This window comes from Sus scrofa, chromosome 14 (assembly GCF_054392235.1).
Source record: "Sus scrofa isolate SSC_HxYL_T2T_F1_AM1 chromosome 14, Sscrofa_HxYL_maternal_Yorkshire_Landrace_v2.0, whole genome shotgun sequence".
NCBI lineage: Eukaryota > Metazoa > Chordata > Mammalia > Artiodactyla > Suidae > Sus > Sus scrofa.
In genome coordinates, this window is record NC_139396.1 from 146,609,643 (window position 1) to 146,629,682 (window position 20,040).

Consider the following 20,040-nt stretch of genomic DNA (forward strand, 5'->3'; position numbering starts at 1 on the left):
TTCAGCTGCCTCCCAGAGGAAGTGGGTGGGCTGGGCTGGGCTGGGCCACTACTCAGATCCCTTGGGAACAGTGTGGCACAGTGACCAAGAACTTGGGCTCTGACATCAAACCAAAGGGGGCTCAGATCCCAGGCTTGCCACTTATTTGCCATGTGGTCTGGAGTAAGTTATTCACTTCCCTAAGCCTCAGGCTCCCCATCTGTCAAGTGGGGGCAGTAATGGGATGGCTGTGAGAGCTACAGGGCATAGAGCTCAGAAAGCACGTGGCACAAGAAGGACTCAAGACACTGAGGTTCTTGTCATGTCTTCTGATGCTATCACCTTAGGTCTCCTGGGCTCTCTCTCAGCCTTGGGGACGGGGGACCAGGGCCATCTCTTGTGAAGAAGCACAGAGGTGAGGCCTGGGCAGGGGTCGGGGGGAGGCTCACATCGCTCTGCAGCTGGTGGGCCTTCCGTGCGTGCTTCAGGCCCAGCTGCTCTGGGTCGCAAGTGGGCTGGGGCAGAGGCTGCCGGTAGCTCACATCGCTGGCCAGCTGCTGGCTCCTCTTGGCCTGGAGGAAGCCAGGCTGGTCCGGGCCGCTGTGGAACTGGGACCGACTCTTGGCGAAGTCCTTCTTGTACTCGTTGTCGCTCTGCAGTTTGCCGACGCTGAGGAAGTGCTTCATCCTGGGGTCATCGTCGACACTTCGGTACCCAACCTGCAGGCCTCGATCCCGCAGGAAAGCCTCTTTGTACCGGAACTGTAGGTCAGAGGAACAGACAGGGGTCACGGGTGCGCCCCACCCCTCCAGGGTCAGCCCTCAGGATGCTTAGCAGGAAGTGCAACAGTGGGTGAAGAGCACAGCTTCAGAGTCAAGTTGACCCGAGATCTGTATCTCCCTCTGTTGCCTTCTAGCTGTGTGGCCTTGGGTCAGTTATTGAGACTCTGAGCCTTGGCTGCCCCACTTGACAAAGTGGGAGAATGAACTTCTACTCCACAGGATATTGAGAGGATGCACTGAGATGGGGGCTGAGCTTCATGCCTGGCTCAGGCTCGAGCCCACTGAGTGGGGGCTGCTGGGATCATTGCTGCTGTAATAATTAATGATCCAACCGCAAGAGAAGTGCAACTATTTCTTCAGCAGCCCCTCAGTCTTTGATTCTTTCTAGCTTTCAGGGACCCAGTCTAGCGCTCCTCAAACCATCTATAGTGAAGGATGGGATTTATTTTGTTTTGCTTTTCTAAGTTTCCAATCCGTCAAAGTCCAATCCATGGGCCTCCTGCCCATGATTAGCATGAAGTAGCGTGAGGTGCATTTGATAACATTCAAACTGGCCCCCACTCTGCTCAGCCAGAGGAATCCACTGGTCACACGCTTGGATGTCATCATGTCCAAATGCTAAAAATGGTTCTCAGTGCTTGATCTTGACTTCTGTACTTCTCTCACTTTGGACCAGTAACGAGCCGTTCAGGAATGAGCATATATCTAGTGAATCATGGCTTCCTCTTTGAGAATGACGGCTGCTATGTTTTGGCCACCTGCTCTGGGCATGACACAGTAAACCGTTTTGGTTACATCCCTACATCAATCCCAGGAGACAAATATTAGATCTTGATTTCACAGACGGAGACATTTGAGTTCAGAGAATTTAAGCAACTTGCCCAAGACCACAGAGCCAATTCCTAAGTGACTGAGCTAGGATTTGAATGCAAGTCAATCTGAAGCGGGGACCAATCTCCTTCTATCTTGTCACCACAAGGCCCTTTTATTGAAGGTCAATGCAGCAATCCCATGCTAATTGACTTTCATGTAGCGTCCACATGGACCATATATATATATATATATATATATATATATATATATATATATATATATATACACACACATATATATACTTTTTTGTCTTTTTGCCATTTCTGGGGCTGCTCCCATGGCATATGGAGGTTCCTAGGCTAGGGGTTGAATCGGAGCTGCAGCCACTGGCCTACGCCAGAGCCACAGCAACGCGGGATCCGAGCCGTGTCTGCAGCCTACACCTCAGCTCACAGCAACGCTGGATCCTTAACCCACTGAGCAAGGCCAGGGATCGAACCCGCAACCTCCTGGTTCCTAGTCGGATTCATTAACCACTGAGCCACGACGGGAACTCCCCACATGGACCACATTTTAAGGGTACCTCTCTTAAAAGAGAGAGAGTGGAACCTCAATCTGCACCAATTCCAAATTTCTGGCTAAGATGCTATAAAATAAGGTCAACCTTTTTCTTTCATTTAAAATATTTGCTCAGTTTGGGTTTCTGGTGGTTTGCCTTTCAACAGGACTGGGAAAACCAGAGCACAACCCATCCGTGACGGAGGTGGGGAGAGAACGTGAAGTCTTACGTCGCTGGCAATCTCCCTGGATGCCCGGGCAGTCTGGAACGGGATGGCATCCAGCCTGAAGTCATAGCCGCCAGCCCGGGTCTGCTCCCAAGAGTTTCTGTAGACTTTCTAGTTGGGAAAACAAAGAAGTGATGAGCAGGGGGTGAGGGGCCCCATGTCTGGCATGTTGCTGGTTCTCAGTGGGCATAGGTCCTGAACCTGCACCCTCTGTCTTGCTGGGGCGGGGATGGCAGGGCACATGACCCATGTGCATCCTGAGGACCTCCCGGCTCTGGCTGTAAAGGGCTTCAGCTCTAAGCTCCCAGCCTGAGCATCAGGCCCTGCTCTTGTGAAGCCTGGGGTCTAGCTCTGGCTCCTTTGCCACATTCCCCTGCTCTCCTGCCCCCTTCCTCCTGTCTTTGCTTTCATTTTCAGCACCTCAGCTCTGCAGCTTCTAGATGCCAGGAGTCCAAAGTCAAGTGCCCTGTTTCTTCCCACATGCTGAAACCTCTATCCCTTGAGTCCTGGCATCCGCAGGTTCACTGGCCCCACTGACTTGCTGGGGGCCCCTCAGCGACCTTTGATGCCGTGTCCCAGCGTCCCTATGAAGCACATGTTGCACCCTATGTGCTGCACTGAGGGGAGAGCCTTCACCTGAATTAAATTGATTGTCACGAACCTGACCAAGTTCCTGACCCACACATCTCACATCTTCCGCTTTCATTTTTTCCCCGTTTTTAAACTGTCCTCACACACCCTCCAGGAGTCTGTAATCACATCCTCTTAGTCCTCAGGTACCACATCACCGGTGGAGGCATCAAAATCTCCCGTGCCTTCATGTAGCTCAGATTTTTTTTCAAGATAAGGGAATGGCTCCATGAAAGGAGGCATCTGGAGATCCCAGCGGAAGGCTGTCCTTTATTCCGCCACAGAGAAGGGAGACAGCAGGCGAGGCACATCACCAGCAGATGACAAAGTGACAGCCCCGGACCGTGTTGGCCGCTCACTCATTCCCTTAAGAACCTTCCTTTTGTCACTTGGAAATTGAGGTCAAGGCTGAGGCTCTGTTCTATGGGGGGGGGGGGGGGATTAAGCCAAAGAAGAGTGGCAGAAAAAAAGCAAAGTGCTTCAGGCCACCCCATTAACCGGGCCTGAAACCAGAGGGCACCACAGGAAGCTTGAGCCAAGCGTGATGGGTCTCGCCGTTTTCCTGTGCTGCTCCCCAGCATCACCTTCACCGTCATCATCACCTCCTGTTCAACGTCCAACCTCGCAAACCAGGGGCCAGATACCTACTAGGTTCAAGGGCCTAGAAACACAAAACCAGTCATCGCTGGGGCCGTCCCCTAAGTGATCACAAACAGGGCCCCAGTGATTAGATTTCTGGGGTCACCACGGAGTTTAGTGGGCAGGACCGAGAGGTAGGTAAATAATGACAAGACCAACCAGCCCCTGGAGCATCGTGCTGTCTGGTGGCCCCACATATGTCAGACTAGCGAATAGAGTCAAAAGCCCTAGTATTCCCCAGAAAGGGGTCTGTCTACGAAGAGCTTCCACACCAGGTCTGGGCTAGGACATGACACCAAGCTTTCCACAGCATCAAACTCCGTCACCCCACCTTGGGGGTCAAGGCACCCCAGCTTCCAGGTCTCTGTAACTGCAGGTGGACTCGAGGGCATGGCCCACATTGGGGTTCTCGCCAAGGTGCCGACTCGCTGTCTCCTGGCAACTTCTCCCTGTGTACTGTTTGCTCGATTGTCACCACTTCTTCCCTGAGTTTTTTTTTTTTTTTTTTTTTATTCTGTTGAGGTTTTTGCCTTTGCCACTGGGAGTCTTTAGATTCTGCAGGCTCTTTGATTTGGAACCCTGGGCGTTCCTCTTCTTTATCACAGTGGGCACAGTGTTGCCCTCATCCTCACGCATTAGAGTCATTTGATTTTTAGTTATTTCGGCTGCCTTACACATCTCAATGGCTTTCTTTGCCCAGGAAGGTCACCCCTTCCTCACAGAGCACTTGATCCAATCGTGCATATCCTCCACGCCCCCGAAGAAGTGCTCTTTTCAAAAGAGGTTCATGAGTCCTCCCCATCCGTGTGCCCTGGCAGCTAATTTCAGCCCCGGGACTCTGCAGACTGGCACCCCTTGAGAGGGGACAGACGCTTCTGCCACCAGCCTGGGGTGGCTGTCCTCCTTAAGCTGGGCCCCCAGCGGATGCACGGTTTTACCCCCGTTTCCAGGACGATGGGCCTCCAATAGTCCCTCCAGTGGAGGCCTCGCCTCCCCCCTCGCTGCAGCGTTAATGAGATGGATGTTTTGTCCAAGCTCTGCTGAGGGGGAGGTCCCGCTTCCCCAGATGGAGGTCAGCCCACCAGAGCTGCTGTTCTAAAATTATCCCTCGCGTATCCCTCAAAAGCACCAAATGGTCATAATAACTCATATTTACAAAGCACCATCGCATTCACCGCGTGGGATCCCACAGGGCTTTACAAACGCAACAAACTAATACGCACGCTAACTAGAAGGCGCCTCTCGCCGACCCCTGCGAGGCAGCCACCTCTGGGGTGAACGGGAGCAGCTGTTGATCGGCACGGAGCCCCAGGACACAATGGCCAGGCCAGCGAGGGAAGAATGGCCAGACTCTGGGAGGCCCCGTGCTGCCCCAGGACGACACACTCAGCCTGTGTTATTCTGATCTGACAGCAGCTTTTGATTCTGCCGCCTCGATACCTGTTATCCCAGGATCACAGCTTTGCCGGCGGAGCGGCCGCCTATTCTATTACAACCGGGGGCCTCCAACCCCTGCTAACAACAAGCCTGGGTTTAGGAACCGGCATCCTGGTTATGCACGCAAAGGGCACACATCCAAGGGAAGAGGACGTGTTGGGGGCCACAGCCTCAGCACAAAGGAGCGGATTGTGTTTGGATCTGATGGACAACAATTGCAGCATCTTTCTAAACTGCAGAAAGCTGAGAAAGCGCCAGTCTGTCTCCAAACAGGCACTGCTCTGAAAGGCTAAGTAAGGAGAGGTGCTCAGGGAACAAACAGAGCAGAAGGCTACCCCAGGGGGCCAGGGCACGGCTACCCCAGGGGACAAGGGCACCACTCCCCTGACCGTCATCCAGCACCTGTTCGAGGTCTTTGGAGCAGTGCCCGGCATCAGGAAGCACAGCTCCGATCCCATTTCACAGCTGAGGAAACTGAGGCCCAGGGAAGACAGCGGCTGGAAGTCACACATGCCCTTTGTCCTGCTCTTAGCCTAGGGCTCAAGTCTCCCTTTCTGTTTTTTTTTTTTTTTAACATATAAAATCCCGTTTGGGCATGGATGATTTTACAGGAAAGCACACACACTGCAGGAACCGCAGGTTCACTTACATCACTCAGATGCAGCGCATTGAGGCGGGCTCTGGCGAAATCGGGGTGGTCGGGGACCAGGGTGTATCGGTGCAGGGATTCTGCGTCCCCGGACCTGTACAGGCGCTGCAGGGAAGAAGGCTCGCGGTCAGTGGAGAACTGCACTTGCTGTGGCCACAGGTGATGAACCGTTGGTTCGCTTTCCGGCGCCTCCCCTACCAGTGCCCCCCAACCCCAAGGGCGCAAAAGCCACCCTGCCTGCAGAAAATGTCCCTCCAGGGTTCACTGAGGCAAGGAGGGACCCCTGTGGCCAGGGGCCAGTGGGGGGCTGGTTTTAAATATACCCTGCTTAAAATATTCATCAAGACCTGTTTCAAATGGACCATAAACTGTCACCCTGCTTGGCTGTACCTGTGTGTTTTCACAAACAAAGGTAGGTGGCTTTTTCAGAGAGTCTTTGCTATCGGGCATCACTCAAGCTCTTGACTTGTAACAAGATGCCACAATGCCTTTGTAATTTAACATGAATAGTAACAGCAAAAAGACACAGTGGCTAAAGAGCCATCAACTGCCTTAACATCTGTTCAGAAACCTGAGGTTTTCACAGCTTGCGCTGGGTCCCAAGAAGACATGACTTGAAAACCCAAGCTTTGTCTTAATTGCTATTTTTAGAGCAGAGATCTAAGAATGGCAAACAATTTGGGGAAGTGATTGAGTCTCATCTATTTTTAGAGAGGAGATAGAATATTTAATGTTCTGATCCCTTCTGAAATTCAAGTTAGGTCTTAGAAATGTGAGCTGGTCAGTACAACAGTTGGCCTCTGTGTGAGCGTGGGGGCCGCTTTATCAGTATGCAAAATCCTATTCCTGGATAATTTCAGCAAAAAATATAGGTAACTTCCTATTCTTCGAAATAAATACAGGGGAGAGGAAAAGGGGCTAAATGACACAGTAAAAGCAGAAAGAAGCTTTTGATAGAGCTGTTTTTTTTTTTTCTAATTGGCTTATGTGACATTTTTAATTCTATAATCATCTATCAATAATTAAGATGTATCTGGGAGTTCCCGTCATGGCGCAGTGGTTAACGAATCCGACTAGGAACCATGAGGTTGCAGGTTCGGTCCCTGCCCTTGCTCAGTGGGTTAACGATCCGGCGTTGCCATGAGCTGTGGTGTAGGTTGCAGACGAGGCTCGGATCCCGTGTTACTGTGGCTCTGGCGTAGGCCGGTGGCTACAGCTCCGATTCAACCCCTAGCCTGGGAACCTCCATATGCCACAGGGGCGGCCCAAGAAATAGCAAAAAGACAAAAAAAAAAAAAAAAAAAAAAGATGTATCTGGCCTAGTGTTGAGTAAGGGATCACCAGGAGTACTCTGTGTTGTTATGGTTTTGGATCAAAGCATAATAAGGGACATGTATCAAGGACTTACTGTGCTCCAGATACTTGCTAAAAGCATCCTGTACTTTTATTTATTGAACTCTCATTTAATTTACTCAACCTTATGAAATGGTTGCTATCATCATCGTCCTGTCAAATAAGGGACCCGGGCCTAGAAGAGACTAGGAAACTGGCTCAAGAGCACCCAGGTAAGAGACAGGTTTGTACTCAGGTCTACCTGGTTCTTAAGCACTGACCATTGCACAGCACTACCCACTACTGGGCCTGGGGTGAGTGAGGAGGAAATACCCACCTCATTGCAGTGCACGTAGCTGTTCTTGGCATGAACTAGGTCCGGAGAGTCAACCACCGCGGTAAACTTGATGGTGTCTGGTTTTCTACGGTATTTGGTCTGTAAGAGAAAGACCATACTTCTCAAGAAACAATCAAACACAACACATTTTTCTGGATGCAGCTTCACCCCCACCTCCTCAGTCCCAAATGTACCAACGACACGATTGGTAAACCACCTTCCCTTCTTGGTGGGCACCTCACCAGCCTACAGAAGAGACCCAAGGTGTCTCTGTGATAGGGAACATTTTACAGGTATTTGCATTCTTGAAAAGAGACGCTGCAAAATACAGCCTCTGAGCATCACAATAAAAGAATTCAGTGGAAAGAAAGATCCACCATCAAGGCGGCCCTGCTCAGACCCTATTCAAGCAGGTTCTGTTGTGAAGGAACCAAAGAAGGCAGTGCCACCCTCCAGGAGGTCCCAGAGCAAGAACCTCTAGGTCCTCACAGGGTGGGAGAGCTCCGTGCGCTTATATGACCAAAGGGCGTATGTAAGCGTGTTCTGAGCTGCACCATTTGTGAGAGTAAAACCTGGAAAACCACCCAAAGTCCATCAACAGGAGGATGGGTAAATAAATTATATCTTTACACAGACGACTGTAAAGTATGAGAATGAAAGAACACCTACTTCATGCAACACAGGTGAGTCTTTTTTATTTTTTATTTTTTGCTTTTTAGGGCTGCATCCACATCATATGAAAGTTCCCAGGCTAGGGGGTCGAATCAGAGCTACAGCTACCAGCCTACCACACCGCCACAGCAATGCAGGATCTGATCCGCATCTGCAACCTACACCACAGCTCATGGCAACGCCGGATCCCCGAGCCACTGAATGAGGCCAGGGATTGAACCTGCATCCTCATGGATACTAGTTGGATTTGTTTCCGCTGCGCCACAGTGGGAACTCCCCAACATAGGTGACTCTTATAAACACAATAGTGAGTGAAAACATCAAGAGAGCAAAGTTTATAAATAGATAGAACTAATCTATAGATGGCACCATCAGATGTCAGTGCAGAGGTTCCCTTTGGGTTAGAAAGACCAGAGACTGACAGCAGGCCTCTGATGTGCTGCTAACGGTCCAGCTGTTAATCTGCTTGGTAACTGCGTGGTGTGTTCACATTGCAAAAATTCATGGAACAAACCATCAGTAAACTCTTCCGGATGTGTTAGATATCAGCGAAACTCACTGATAAAAAAAATTTTTAAAATGTGATGGGGAGTTCACTGAACATAACCATCTCTGTGCAAGTGGGAACTCCATCTGAAGTCAGACAACCCGGGGACGCAGGACTCTGAGCAAATTCGGGGGTGGGTGGCCAATCCTCTTCCTGGCTCCATGAAAATAACGGGCCAGCTTAGACCGCAACTGTACATAATGTATCTGTGAAGAACCTGCTATTTTTTTTTTTCTTTTTATGAATGCACCCGAGGCATATGGAAGTTCCCAGGCTAGGGGTTGAACTGGATCTGTAGCTGCCAGCCTACACCACAGCCACAGCAAGGCTGATCCCAGCTACATCTTCAACCTATGTGCAGCACCAGACCCTTAACCCACTGGGTGAGGCCAGGGATCAAACCCGTATCCTCGTGGAGATTATGTCAGATTCTTAACCCACTGAGCTACAAGGGGAACTCCTGTTAAGAGCTTTCTAATGCATCACTCCTCTTTCATGGCCTGATTGGAACATGCCTTTAACTCCCAAGCAAGCGAATTCATTGGGAGGGAAAGTTTGTTCTGTCTCGGGATTTGGTTGCAAATGGCCCCAGAAAAATATTGGGAGTCCAGTGGTCCTCTCAGGCTCTCCAGTCCATCTGCAGGTTCCCTGGTCAGGGGGAAATAAACGCCCAGTTGTGTTTATGGCAAAGTCAGGTTAACGGTACCTCGCTGATGAGTTCTCCAGCTTTCTTTGCGCTCTCGATCTGTGGGGAACTCAGCGCCAGCCATCCTGTCCCCTTCATGCTCCTCAGGTCTGACTTGTAGCGTGACTGCAAGAAGAAGATCATTGGCTGTTACCGGGAGAGGGTGGCAGGCTGTTGGGGCATCTGTAATGATGCTTCACAACATTTCAACACCTTCATTCAGAGCGCGTTCTACGGGTCATTGGGTCAAACTGTTAGAGTCTGTGTGCTCCGCCCAGAATGAAATAGTGGATCCGGTGTAAGACACCAGAAGGTCCCGCCTGTGACCTGGCCGGATTCCAAGCAGAAGGTGACCTGTGGGAACGAGCACTTAAGACAGATCTGAGATACACTCCTCAGCCCACGCATCAGCTCCGATTATTTGGTTTCGTTCTGGCAGTGAGGCGACAGACCGCCTGCCTAAACAGAAATGTTTTACACACTTTCAGTTGATCAAAGGACTTTGAGCTCTGGATCAAACCTGCTGTGACTCGGGGCAAATCACTGTAACCCAAATGTGACTCAGTTTCTCTCTGTGATACCTGAAGGTCATGACAACCCCTCTGTTCTCATGAAAACACCTGAGAGTCCTGAGGGGTAAAAGCCACTCTATATGTCAGATTTGTTTTTTTCCTTGCGGCAGTGGGGTGAGGGGAAACAGTTATACCTGAATTCTCAACGCTGGAACCAACCTGGATGCAACTGGGGAATGTGTGTAAGCCATTTCAATCTTTCTGTGCCTCGGTTTACACCCCCCGCCCTCGGCCCCGGCCCCAAACACACTGTTACTCATGATTTGCTCCCATGGCACAAAGGAGCTTAAGCTTTCTCCATTTCTTCCTTTTAGGGACTCGGAAGATTAGACCTACAGCTTCCATTCCTGGGAGAAAGTGGTAAGTGGTCCTTTAAGACAATGGGTCTGATTAGGCATCTCCTAACACATTCAATCTTATTACTCTTCCTTGATCTGCCCCCATCACCTACGAGGAGACGGTCGCATGAAAGCCTTTCTTCCTCTCTTTATGGAAATTAGGCATTTTAAAAGGTGGAAAAAGACTCTCTAAGGAAATAGAAAATTTGGATCTAAACGAAGTTGATAGCATTTCTCTAATTTAGATATAAGCTCTGCTGTAACGCAAAAGACCCACTCCTGAAATCAGCCTTGCGGCCTTTCTAGTTCCCTTTCATTTCAGGAATCACGGCGCTCTGCACAGCTGGCCTCAAAGAGGGCCCGTTTCTGATCTACTCTCTGTGGTTAACGCCCGGTGCAAATTCCACTCTGCTTCCTGACTGGCGAAGGGAGACATCACTGGGGTTCAGGAGCATGTTTCAAAACCCCATGTCAGTGAGATGGCTTTTTATACCGCGATCTTTCAGTCTACACCGGCAAGGCTTTTGCCTTCCACTCTGATAAAGAACAGAGAAAATTGGATAAATTTCTAAGTTAGAGAGAATAATCCTACAGGGCCTCTCTTCACAGCCAGGCCTTGCTCCTTTCATAAGTGAGATGAAGTGGGGCGCACGCTTTCAACTTCCCTTTTGTGGAGCTGAACAGTACGATCGCAGGTAAGTCAGAAGGCAAAGATGCGGGTTCCCCAAAGATCTGACTGCGCCTCAGACTCTCTTGTAAATGGATTGTCTATTGATATTTCAGCTCCCAGCCCAGCTTTGACTATGCGCGCAGACCCTAAAAACAACACGCCTGCCCCAGACCACACGATAAAAGAGCGGGGGAGAGGGGTGGGGAGTCGAGGAGCATCGGCTACCCAAAGATAGTTCCGAAGAAGGATTCTAAGATAACGAGAGGCCTTCTCGGGCTGCCCAGGTGAATATGGCTTCCCCCAAATGCCAGCCTTGCTTGCTACTGGCCCTTGTATATATATAATAAGGCCTAGAAAGCCACCTTCAGAGGCACCCGTGGGGCTTCCCGGCACCCTGGAGCACAGGGTGGCAAATGCAGGAGCTGCAGCTTTCTGTCCCTGAGTTCTAACAGGAATGACATAATCAGGTGCACCCAGGAGGGGCCAGGGGAAGGAGCCTATCCGTCACATTAATAAGAATGGTTACAACCACTGCCTTGCATGGGATGTGATTTGCTTTAGTCTCATTGTTTTTCCAGTCTTTGCACCCTTCTCAAAGGATAGGCTCTTTTTCCCATCTGCAGAACAATCTGGGGTGTTACATGCTTGTTCAGATTCTGGAAAGAGTCACCAGCTGCTGTCCTGGGGGATGGGTGGTGCTGTAACAGGGCACTCAGGAGCCAGAGCACCTGGGTTCCCAAAGCAGCCACTAGGGGGAGCTAGAGAGCACTGAACCTGCAGTCAGGAGCCCTGCTTTGCCTTTTACTAGCTGTGTGGTTTTGAGCAAGTCATTTCCCAGCCAGCTTAGGACCCTGAGCAAGTTACTGAAGATTATAGGTGCCTTAGTTACTGCATTTGCAAAAATAACAGTAATACCAGAACCTACCTAAATACTACATGAGGTCATTTGCGCAAAATATTTAAATAAATGCCTGGCCCAGGATAAGCATTTCATACTTTTTAGGTGCTGTTATTGTCATTGCTGTTATTTCTGATGGGGAAACTGAAACTGGGAGAGGTTAAGGAGTCTCCTGAGGCCATGCAGCCATAAGCGTGGGGCCAGAGGACTGTCCCCTTAACTGTCCCTGCATGTGCTTTGCAGGCCGCCCTACAGCCCCTATGTGAGATCACGGAGGAGAGCGTGGAATAGCAGATTTGGAAAAGACTAAGAGGTGACTGAACCAGAACGCTTTTGTGGTGGAGCATGGGCCGGGCAGAACACACATCTCAGATGCAATCCTGGGGTAAGGATGACTCTCCTGAGACTTAAGCAATCAGGGCCTTGAGGACCCTCCCCCCACCCCGGTAGGTGAGCATCTAGATCCACAGCTTTCTCTCTGGCTGCTGGGGGCTACCGTTCCTTCCCTAGACTCTGCTGAACTGAGTGAGCTCACACGGAGCCTTTGTTTCTTTTTCAGTAAACATAACCACGGGAAACTGGATTTTTGACAAAGACTGCAAGAAAACTAAAGCCCATTCCCAGCATCTTGGAGCCCGAGAGTCCCCAGTTCAACAAACCTGAAGTTTCAAAACAATGCATGAAGCACAACATGGTCATTTTAAACTTAGGCAACAACTTCCCAGCTTTCAACGTTTGAATACACATCCCATTTCATCAAACGTCAGTCTAAGACTGCCAACTAGCATTTCTTGGGAAGGACTCTCCTTTTTATTTTTATACATTTTAAAATAGCTGCTCCTGGGGCATATGGAAGTTTCCAAGCCTTGCAGTGACCCAAGCGGCTGCAGTTAGATTCTTAATCCACTGCACCATAGAGGAACTCCAGGAATCTCCTTTTTAGATTGTTCTTCCACTTTTTAGTGTTAAAATATCCTCCTTTGGAGTTTCCGTTGTGGCTCAGAGAGTTAAGAACCCTACATAGTGTCAGTGAGAATGCAGGTTGGATCCCTGTCCCAGGAACCTCATATACTGCGAGTGTGGCCAAAAATAAATTTAAAAAAAAGTTTTGAAATATTCTCTTTTCAAAAGTAACAGTGATATAAATGTAAGCTTGAAGCAGAATTTGGTTTGGAGCCTTTTCCCCTACTCAGTAAAATAATCTGATGTTATGTTGATGCCAGCATCAAACAAAACAAACAAAAAACCCCCATAATGTTATTCTAAACGTTATTCTGAGATCAGCAGTCAAATCAAACCTCTTTGCTCTTCCAGTGGTGACACGGAGGCCTAGAAAGCCAGGTCAATGCTGAAAGACTGCCAGGAAGTGACAGAGCTGGGCTTGCAGCTCGGCCCCCTGACCTCTCCCTGGTGGCCTCCGTTGTCATCTTCCTCGGGGCTTTGGAAGGTGATTCTCCTCTGCAGGAGTAGGCCAGTGACAAGAGGGTCCTGGGCTGGGCCCCGAGTCATGCTCTGAGCTCTTCTTGGGGCTGCAGGGTAGCCTTCCAGTAAGTGGAAGGCTTTCTAAGTGGGTCCTGGGCTGGGCTTCAGGGATCACGTCCCCTTTGTGGGGCCCACCCAACTCGCCCTGCTGCCCGCTCCCCTGGGTGGCACACAAGGAGACTCTGCAGTTCTCGTAAGTCATGATTCACACGTACATGGTGGCGAAGTTCAGGACATCGTTAAATCATTATTGTCATAATTTGTTTTTTTTTCTTTTTAAGGCCTCACCTGCTGCGCATGGAAGTTCCCGGGCTAGAGGCCAAATAAGAGCTGCAGCTGCCAGCCTACGCCACAGCAACACCAGATCCGAGGGCATCTCTGACCTATGCCTCAAGGTGGATCCGTAACCCACTGAGCGAGGCCAGGGATTGAACCCGCATCCTCAAGGAGAAAAGCTGGGTTCCTAACCTACTGAGCCACAATGGGAATGCCTCGTTGTCATAATTCATCATTGGTTATGTGTTTACAACACTCAGCCCGTGCCATGTAACCTAGGGTTAGTCACTGCCCCGAAGGCCACTAGAATCGGAAGGCTTGACGGGGAATAGAGTCCAAACAGCTCACATCCACCAGCGTGTGTCTATGGACCAGGCACCGTGCTCATTGCTTCATACAGACCAACCCGCAGCTCAGAGCCGGCTTCTCAATCAGGTGCAATTTTGCTCCCCACCCACCCCGGTCCACTGAGCAATATCTGGAGACATTTTTGACGGTCACTGTGGGAGGTGCTTCTGACATCTAAAGGGCAGAGGCCAGGGACGCCACAGTGAACAGGACAGGTCCCCACCACAAAGGTGCCCAGCCCCAAACGTCAAAGGTGCCAGAGTTGAGAAACCCCAATATGAATGAAAAGAGTTAATGTGACAAGAGTCCCATGAGTTCTGCCCTAAAATGAGAGCGTCTTCCTCCTGGGGATGCTGCAGGGCTGGGGAGACGATGTGGCAAGACCTCCCCCCCGCCGCCCAGGTGCAGAACCTGCCACATGCGTGTGCTTCCTAGGTGTTGACACAGCACCATTGTTCCCCTGCCCCAGCTGAGGAAGCCGAGGCTTGCTGAGGTATGAGATTGACTCCAGAACCTTCCACTACAGGTCGGGGGCGCTGGTGCTACCCACCCACCAACCAGCTTGGTGCCCTTGCCTAGGCCTCAGTGTCCACACCTGCATGGTAGAGAGCATCCGTGAGGACAGGACGGTCAAGAGTTCAGGTTCTGGAGCCAGTCCTGCCTCGGACCCTCCCATGCTACTTCATCCGTGAAACAGGAATGACAACGGCCCCCACCCATAGGGCTGCGGTGAGGGTGCCAGTGACAGCAAGCTGTCAGTGCACATCGGCTCTGGGTGCAATTCTCTCACTTCACGGGCACCCCAATGGCACACGGTCCAGCCCCGTATCTCGGACCCCATCCCCAGATACCCTCTTCCCTCACCTACTCGAGTACCTGCTTCACTCGGCCTCAAATACTCTGAGGCTGCTGCCGCTCAGGCCTTAGCCTTTGACTTGGCTGTTGCGTTTGCTGACCTGCTCTATCCCCTTACGTGTCTCCACTGGTCATTACTCAAATGTCACCTTTGCAGTGAGAATGACCCTGACTCCCCTTTTAAGCTGCACATGTGCAAGCGCACACACATATACTCACACCCTCCTCCAGCCCCGCTTCCCTGCTCTGTCTCCATCTGACACACTATACAGTGTCACTTAGACTCGATGTCCCTCCCGTAGAATGGGAGACTCCAGGACCCCAGGGCTTTTTTGATGCTTTGTTGACTGCTGAATCCCCAGGGCCTGGAAGGGTGCCAGGTACACAGTAGGTGCTTAGTGAACGTTTGTTGAATGATTGATTGCATAATTTCGCCTAGGGGACACAGACCAGGGGAATCTTGTTCAGGGGGAACTGAAGAGCTAAGGAAGGAGCAGAGGTTTACACCAGCCCGGTGGGAGCAGGAAGGTCGGGAACTGACGTGCAATCCACAGGCCCCACCTACCTCGCTCTGCAGGGCGTGAGCCTTCTTGGCCCAGGCCATCTTCAGGTCCTCGGGTAGCGCCGTGAACGCATGGCACCGTGTCCTGTAGTCGTGGTCGCTGGCCAGGGCCTGGGCCTTCCTGGCGTGGACCAGGGGCACCATGTCCATCGGCAGGTGGCAGTGGGCTTGGCTGCCCACCGCCTGCCTCCTGTACTGAAGCTCACTCTGCAGCTGGCCCACCCGCCGGCAGTGCCGGAGCCGGGGGTCGTCGCTCACACTCTGGGCTCCGATCAGCCTCCCTCGCTCCTTCACAAAGTCGTGTCTGTAGAGAAACTGGAAAGGGGGGACCAGGCGGTCAGGGGCCGGCATCGGGCCCGCTTCTGCTCCATCTGTGCCTTTTCCTCGGAGACTCGAAGGAAACTCACCTGTTCCTACACTAGGAGGGGATGATTATAAGAAAAACCACAGCGAGGTTGGCCTGAGAGCACGCTGCCTCCCTGGGGGAGGAACAATTAAAACCCTGCTCCCTGCCTCCTATCTAATTAAAAACAGAGCCTCCGAACCAAAGCGAGGACCCCGCTCTCCTTAGGTGTCCTGTGGCCAAAAGGCATTTATCAAAAAGGGTAAAAGAGAAACTTGCGCTTTTTCCCCTCGCACTTGGCAAAACATCAAACCCCAAAGAGAGGATCCATTCATTTGAAGTCTACGTGTTCTGTGATTTGTTTGTGGGAAAGAGAAAGTCACCTTCATGTTCCAAAGCTGTGGATGCGATCAACAGAGGGGCTGAAACCCAGCTGCAAATCCTCCCGCCGACACGGGAAACAACAGACAGCTGAGAGGGAGATGCATTCTGGCCGTATTAGAATTTCTACTAGGAGTTCTCGTCCTAATTCTGGGTGGAGTTAGAGAACAGGCAGTTCCCACATCGTGGGGATCGCATTGCCTGGATGCTGCAATTAGAAATAAATCGTCACCTCCTTCCTGCTGGAGACCTTTGCCTGCATTTAGCTTCTGATTAACAGGGCCTTTTCTCCCCTCTCTCCGTCGGAGAATCTCATTCATAACAAATACATTCTGCAGGCGACATCCTGTCTCACAGGGCGACAGATTTGCTTTAATTCAGGAAAATCAGCCGTAGACATTGTTTTACATGAAGTTAACAGAAATTAGGCAGGATGGAAGGTCATATCATTCAACTCACATCACTGGCTATGTCTCCAGAGACCCGAGCCGCCTGGAAGGGGAGAGCGTCTATTGTCAGCTTGTAGCCTTGAGCACGGAGATTCCGCCAAGACTCCTTGTATTTTGCCTACGGTAGGAACACACGTAGATTTTCTTTACCAAAAAAAAAAAAAAAAAATTACACGACAACGAACAAAGGCTACCCCTTTCGTTTGCAGTGTGGTGTTCCAGAATCCATGTCTGACAAGCAAAAAGCTTTCTATTTTGCAAAGAAAATCTCATTAGCACCCATGCAGTAGTGGGCTCTGACATCTATGTATCAACACATCTGTTTAAAGGTATAATTAACATAAGCGTCTACAAGATATATATATATATATATATTTTTTTTTTTTTTTTTTGCTTGTTTTTAGGGCCACACCTGCAGCCTATGGAAGTTCCCAGGCTAGGGGTTGAATCAGAGATGCAGCTGGCGTCTACCTCACAGCCACAGCAATGCCAGATTGGAGCCGCGTCTGCGACCTACACCACAGCTCACGGCAATACCAGATCCTTAACCCACTGAGCGAGGCCAGGTATTGAACCCCCGTCCTCATGGACACTAGTGGGGTTTGTAACCCACTGAGGCACAGCAGGAACTCCCTACAAGATACATTTTTTAAAGTTCCAGTGAATGCCAGCAGGGTCACTCTGAGATCCCATCATAGACACAGACATATATGAACTTGGAGCATGCCCCAATGTCAGCAGTGGGGACAGGCTTACGTCACTCAGGTTGGCTGCGTTGGTTTTTGCGCGGATAAACTCAGGCAGGTCCAGGGTCATTGTGTACTGGTGTCTTGCGTCTTCTCCTGCTGCTTTATAGAGGCGCTGGGTCAGGGGTTGGGGGGGAAGTGAGAAAGTAAGTGTTGTGAATTTCTGCCAGGCTGGAGGTCCCCCCTTTGCACGTGGGAACTCCGTCAGCAAGAGGCCATTCATTCGCTGTGTCATGGATACACCTTTGGCCCAGGAAAGATGTTTCTTTCAATAAAGGTGTATCCATGACACAGTGAATGAATGGCCTCTTGCTGACGGAGTTCCCACGTGCAAAGGGGGGACCTTCACCCTGGCAGAAACTCACAACACTTACTTTCTTGCTTCAGGAGTCAAATTGAGGGCTTTGAATAGAATACATATGGCATTGCAAGTTGCTTGTGATGGGCTTCAGGACATATGACCCCCAAATACGGTCCCTTGGCACAGTGAATATTTTAAGCTGGAAGAATCTGGAAGCAGCGGGAGATGGAAGAACTCTCCCAGACCGTCTCCCCTGAAGCAGATCACACCCCGCCTGTGGGAGGTGCCCGCCTTCTGCCGGAGGAGGAAAGGAACAACCTTCTCCCTGAACTTGGAGGGACCCAAGAGGACTTGGAACAAACAGACGGCCCTCCCTAAGGTTCCCCTTGTTTCCACCCTCAGCCCATCTCCTTTTGTTCTACCACGTGTTCCCCACGACTCTACACGCATCAAACCTAGAATACACATGCTCAGGTTTCACCGTCCCTTCTGGCCTGCATTTCCTTATGAAGACTCCTGTATCAGCTAAAGCTTGTATCAAATAAATGCGTATGCTTCTCTCTTGCTAACCTGTCTTCTGTTACAGAGTCCCAGCTAGAACCCAAGACGGGGAAAGGACAAGATAATGCATTCTCCCCTATGCTTTGCCCCTCAACAGGCTGACGAATGAAAACCACATTTGGGAATACTATCGTGGTTCTTCCTACTGCAGACACTTTTGTTGCTGAGGACACAATGTAAAGAGAACATTAAGACCTGGGAAACTGAGAAGAAGCTCTGCTTGGTGGAAGGGTGGTTCCCTTGCCCTGGTCTGCATCTTTTATGAAAGTCCCGGGATCTTCCTGGTGAGTAAACACACACCCCTGCTGCTGTGCATGGCCTCGGTCAGTACAAAAACATCCGTTCTCATCATCAGAAATGGGCCCATGGGAGTTCCCATTGTGGCTCAGCAGAAACAAACCCGACTGGTATCCATGAGGATGCGGGTTCTATCCCTGGCCTCGCTCAGTGGGTTAAAGATCCAGCATTGTCTTGAGCTGTGGTGTAGGTCAAAGATGCAGCTTGGATCCCACGTTGCTGTGGCTGTGGCGTAGGCCAACAGCTGCAACTCCAATTCGACCCCTAGCCTGGGACCTTCCATATGCCATGGCTGTGGCGCTAAAAAGATTAAAAAAAAAAAAAAAGAAAAGAAAAAAGAAATGGGCCTGTGGTTGCTGAGTTCTCTTAGGCCAGAGGCCACTGTAAGAGGCACGGTTACCCCACAGCACCCGGGTCAGGCAAGGAAGGTTCAAGGGGAGTTTTAAATTGATGATGTCGTGACACAAGCCTTTGGACTTTCTTATCACAAGCTTGGGGGGCGTGTGGGCACTAACATAAATAGCCAACTCTCGACCGACAGCCAAAGGTGAGGATCCAAAGGAGAAGCTTAAAAACTAAAGGTGATGCAACATTTCATGCTCTGCCAAGCTCACTGGCTATTTCAAACTTGTCACAGAGCCACTAAGAAGAAGTACAGCTGGAACGATGATTTTACGGAGTGAGATTCTTTCTCCTGGACCCCCTCCGCCAGAGTATTAAAGTGACAACTGGGTAGGTGGTGCGTGAGAAGAACAGGAGGCAGAGATCAAGAAGCCTGGCTCTCACCACTGTCCTTGGACAACCCCACCTCCTCCCTGTCGGCATCACCAGAATGACAGAGTGAAAACAGGGAGCCACTATTTGTCAAGCTAGAACAGAGGAATGAAAGACTAGGACTTCTCAAACTTTAATGTCCAAGGGAAAACCAAGAGGATCTTATTCAATGACCATGTGGATGCAGTGGGTCCCCAAGCGAGGGGTTGAATCTTAGCTATAGCTGAGGCCTACACCACAGCCACAGAAATGCAGGATCCAAGCTGCCTCTGCCACCTACACTGCAGCTGGTGGCAACACCGGATCCTTAACCCACTGAGGGAGGCTGAGGATCGAACCTGCATCCTCACAGAGACAGCATCGGGTCTTTACCCCACTGAGCCACTAGGGGAACTCCAGGTTTGGCATCTTTAACAAGCTCCCAGGGGTGCTGATGCTGCCAGTCTGGGACTGCATCTGGGGAGCAAGACGACCGACTAAACCAGATTTCCTACTGGGTCCTTCTTCTGTCTGGAAACCATTTAGGCTCTGTGTAATGACACTGTTTTCTTTCCAAAGTTCTGTGCAAATACCCATGCTCCCCCCCATTCAGTCCCATAAATATCCACATAATTTTTTTTAACAATCTAGCAGTTTTTACAGAGCCCATCTCCAAGCCATCTGGAGATTTTACCTCGTTTGTAATCTGGTTGCTGAGTTTTGCATGAGTGAGGCTGGGCGTGTCTGTCACCGCTGTGTACTTGAAAGCCTGGGGATGCTGACGATATTTACTCTGAAGTCACACACAAGAGGGAATAAGAAGACAAGGTAAGATGTAAAACCAGAGGAAGAACCAGCTCTTCTTTTTTTTTTTTTTTTTTTTGCCTGCACCTACATCATCTAGCCAGGCCAGGGATCGAA

The 20,040-nt window shown here is 50.4% G+C and overlaps 2 protein-coding genes across 30 annotated transcripts in view; one reads left to right on the top strand and one right to left on the bottom strand.

Annotated features, from left to right (window-relative positions):
* The window catches only part of HABP2 (hyaluronan binding protein 2), a 38,987-nt gene extending 35,943 nt beyond the window's left edge, over nt 1-3,044 (top strand). Inside the window, exon 14 of the mRNA XM_084992997.1 lies at nt 2,300-3,044. The gene's annotated coding sequence lies outside the window, so the exon portion shown is untranslated. The remainder of the gene's footprint in view (nt 1-2,299) is intronic.
* The window catches only part of NRAP (nebulin related anchoring protein), an 89,893-nt gene that overhangs the window by 1,277 nt on the left and 68,576 nt on the right, over nt 1-20,040 (bottom strand). For all 29 annotated transcript variants that reach the window (XM_084993305.1, XM_084993295.1, XM_084993304.1 and 26 more), the window contains 9 exon segments: nt 19,814-19,912; nt 17,218-17,322; nt 16,472-16,579; nt 15,292-15,603; nt 9,309-9,413; nt 7,384-7,482; nt 5,715-5,819; nt 2,363-2,470; nt 429-740 (listed from right to left, as the gene is read on the bottom strand). In XM_084993305.1, coding sequence (XP_084849431.1) covers nt 429-740; nt 2,363-2,470; nt 5,715-5,819; nt 7,384-7,482; nt 9,309-9,413; nt 15,292-15,603; nt 16,472-16,579; nt 17,218-17,322; nt 19,814-19,912 — 1,353 coding nt within the window.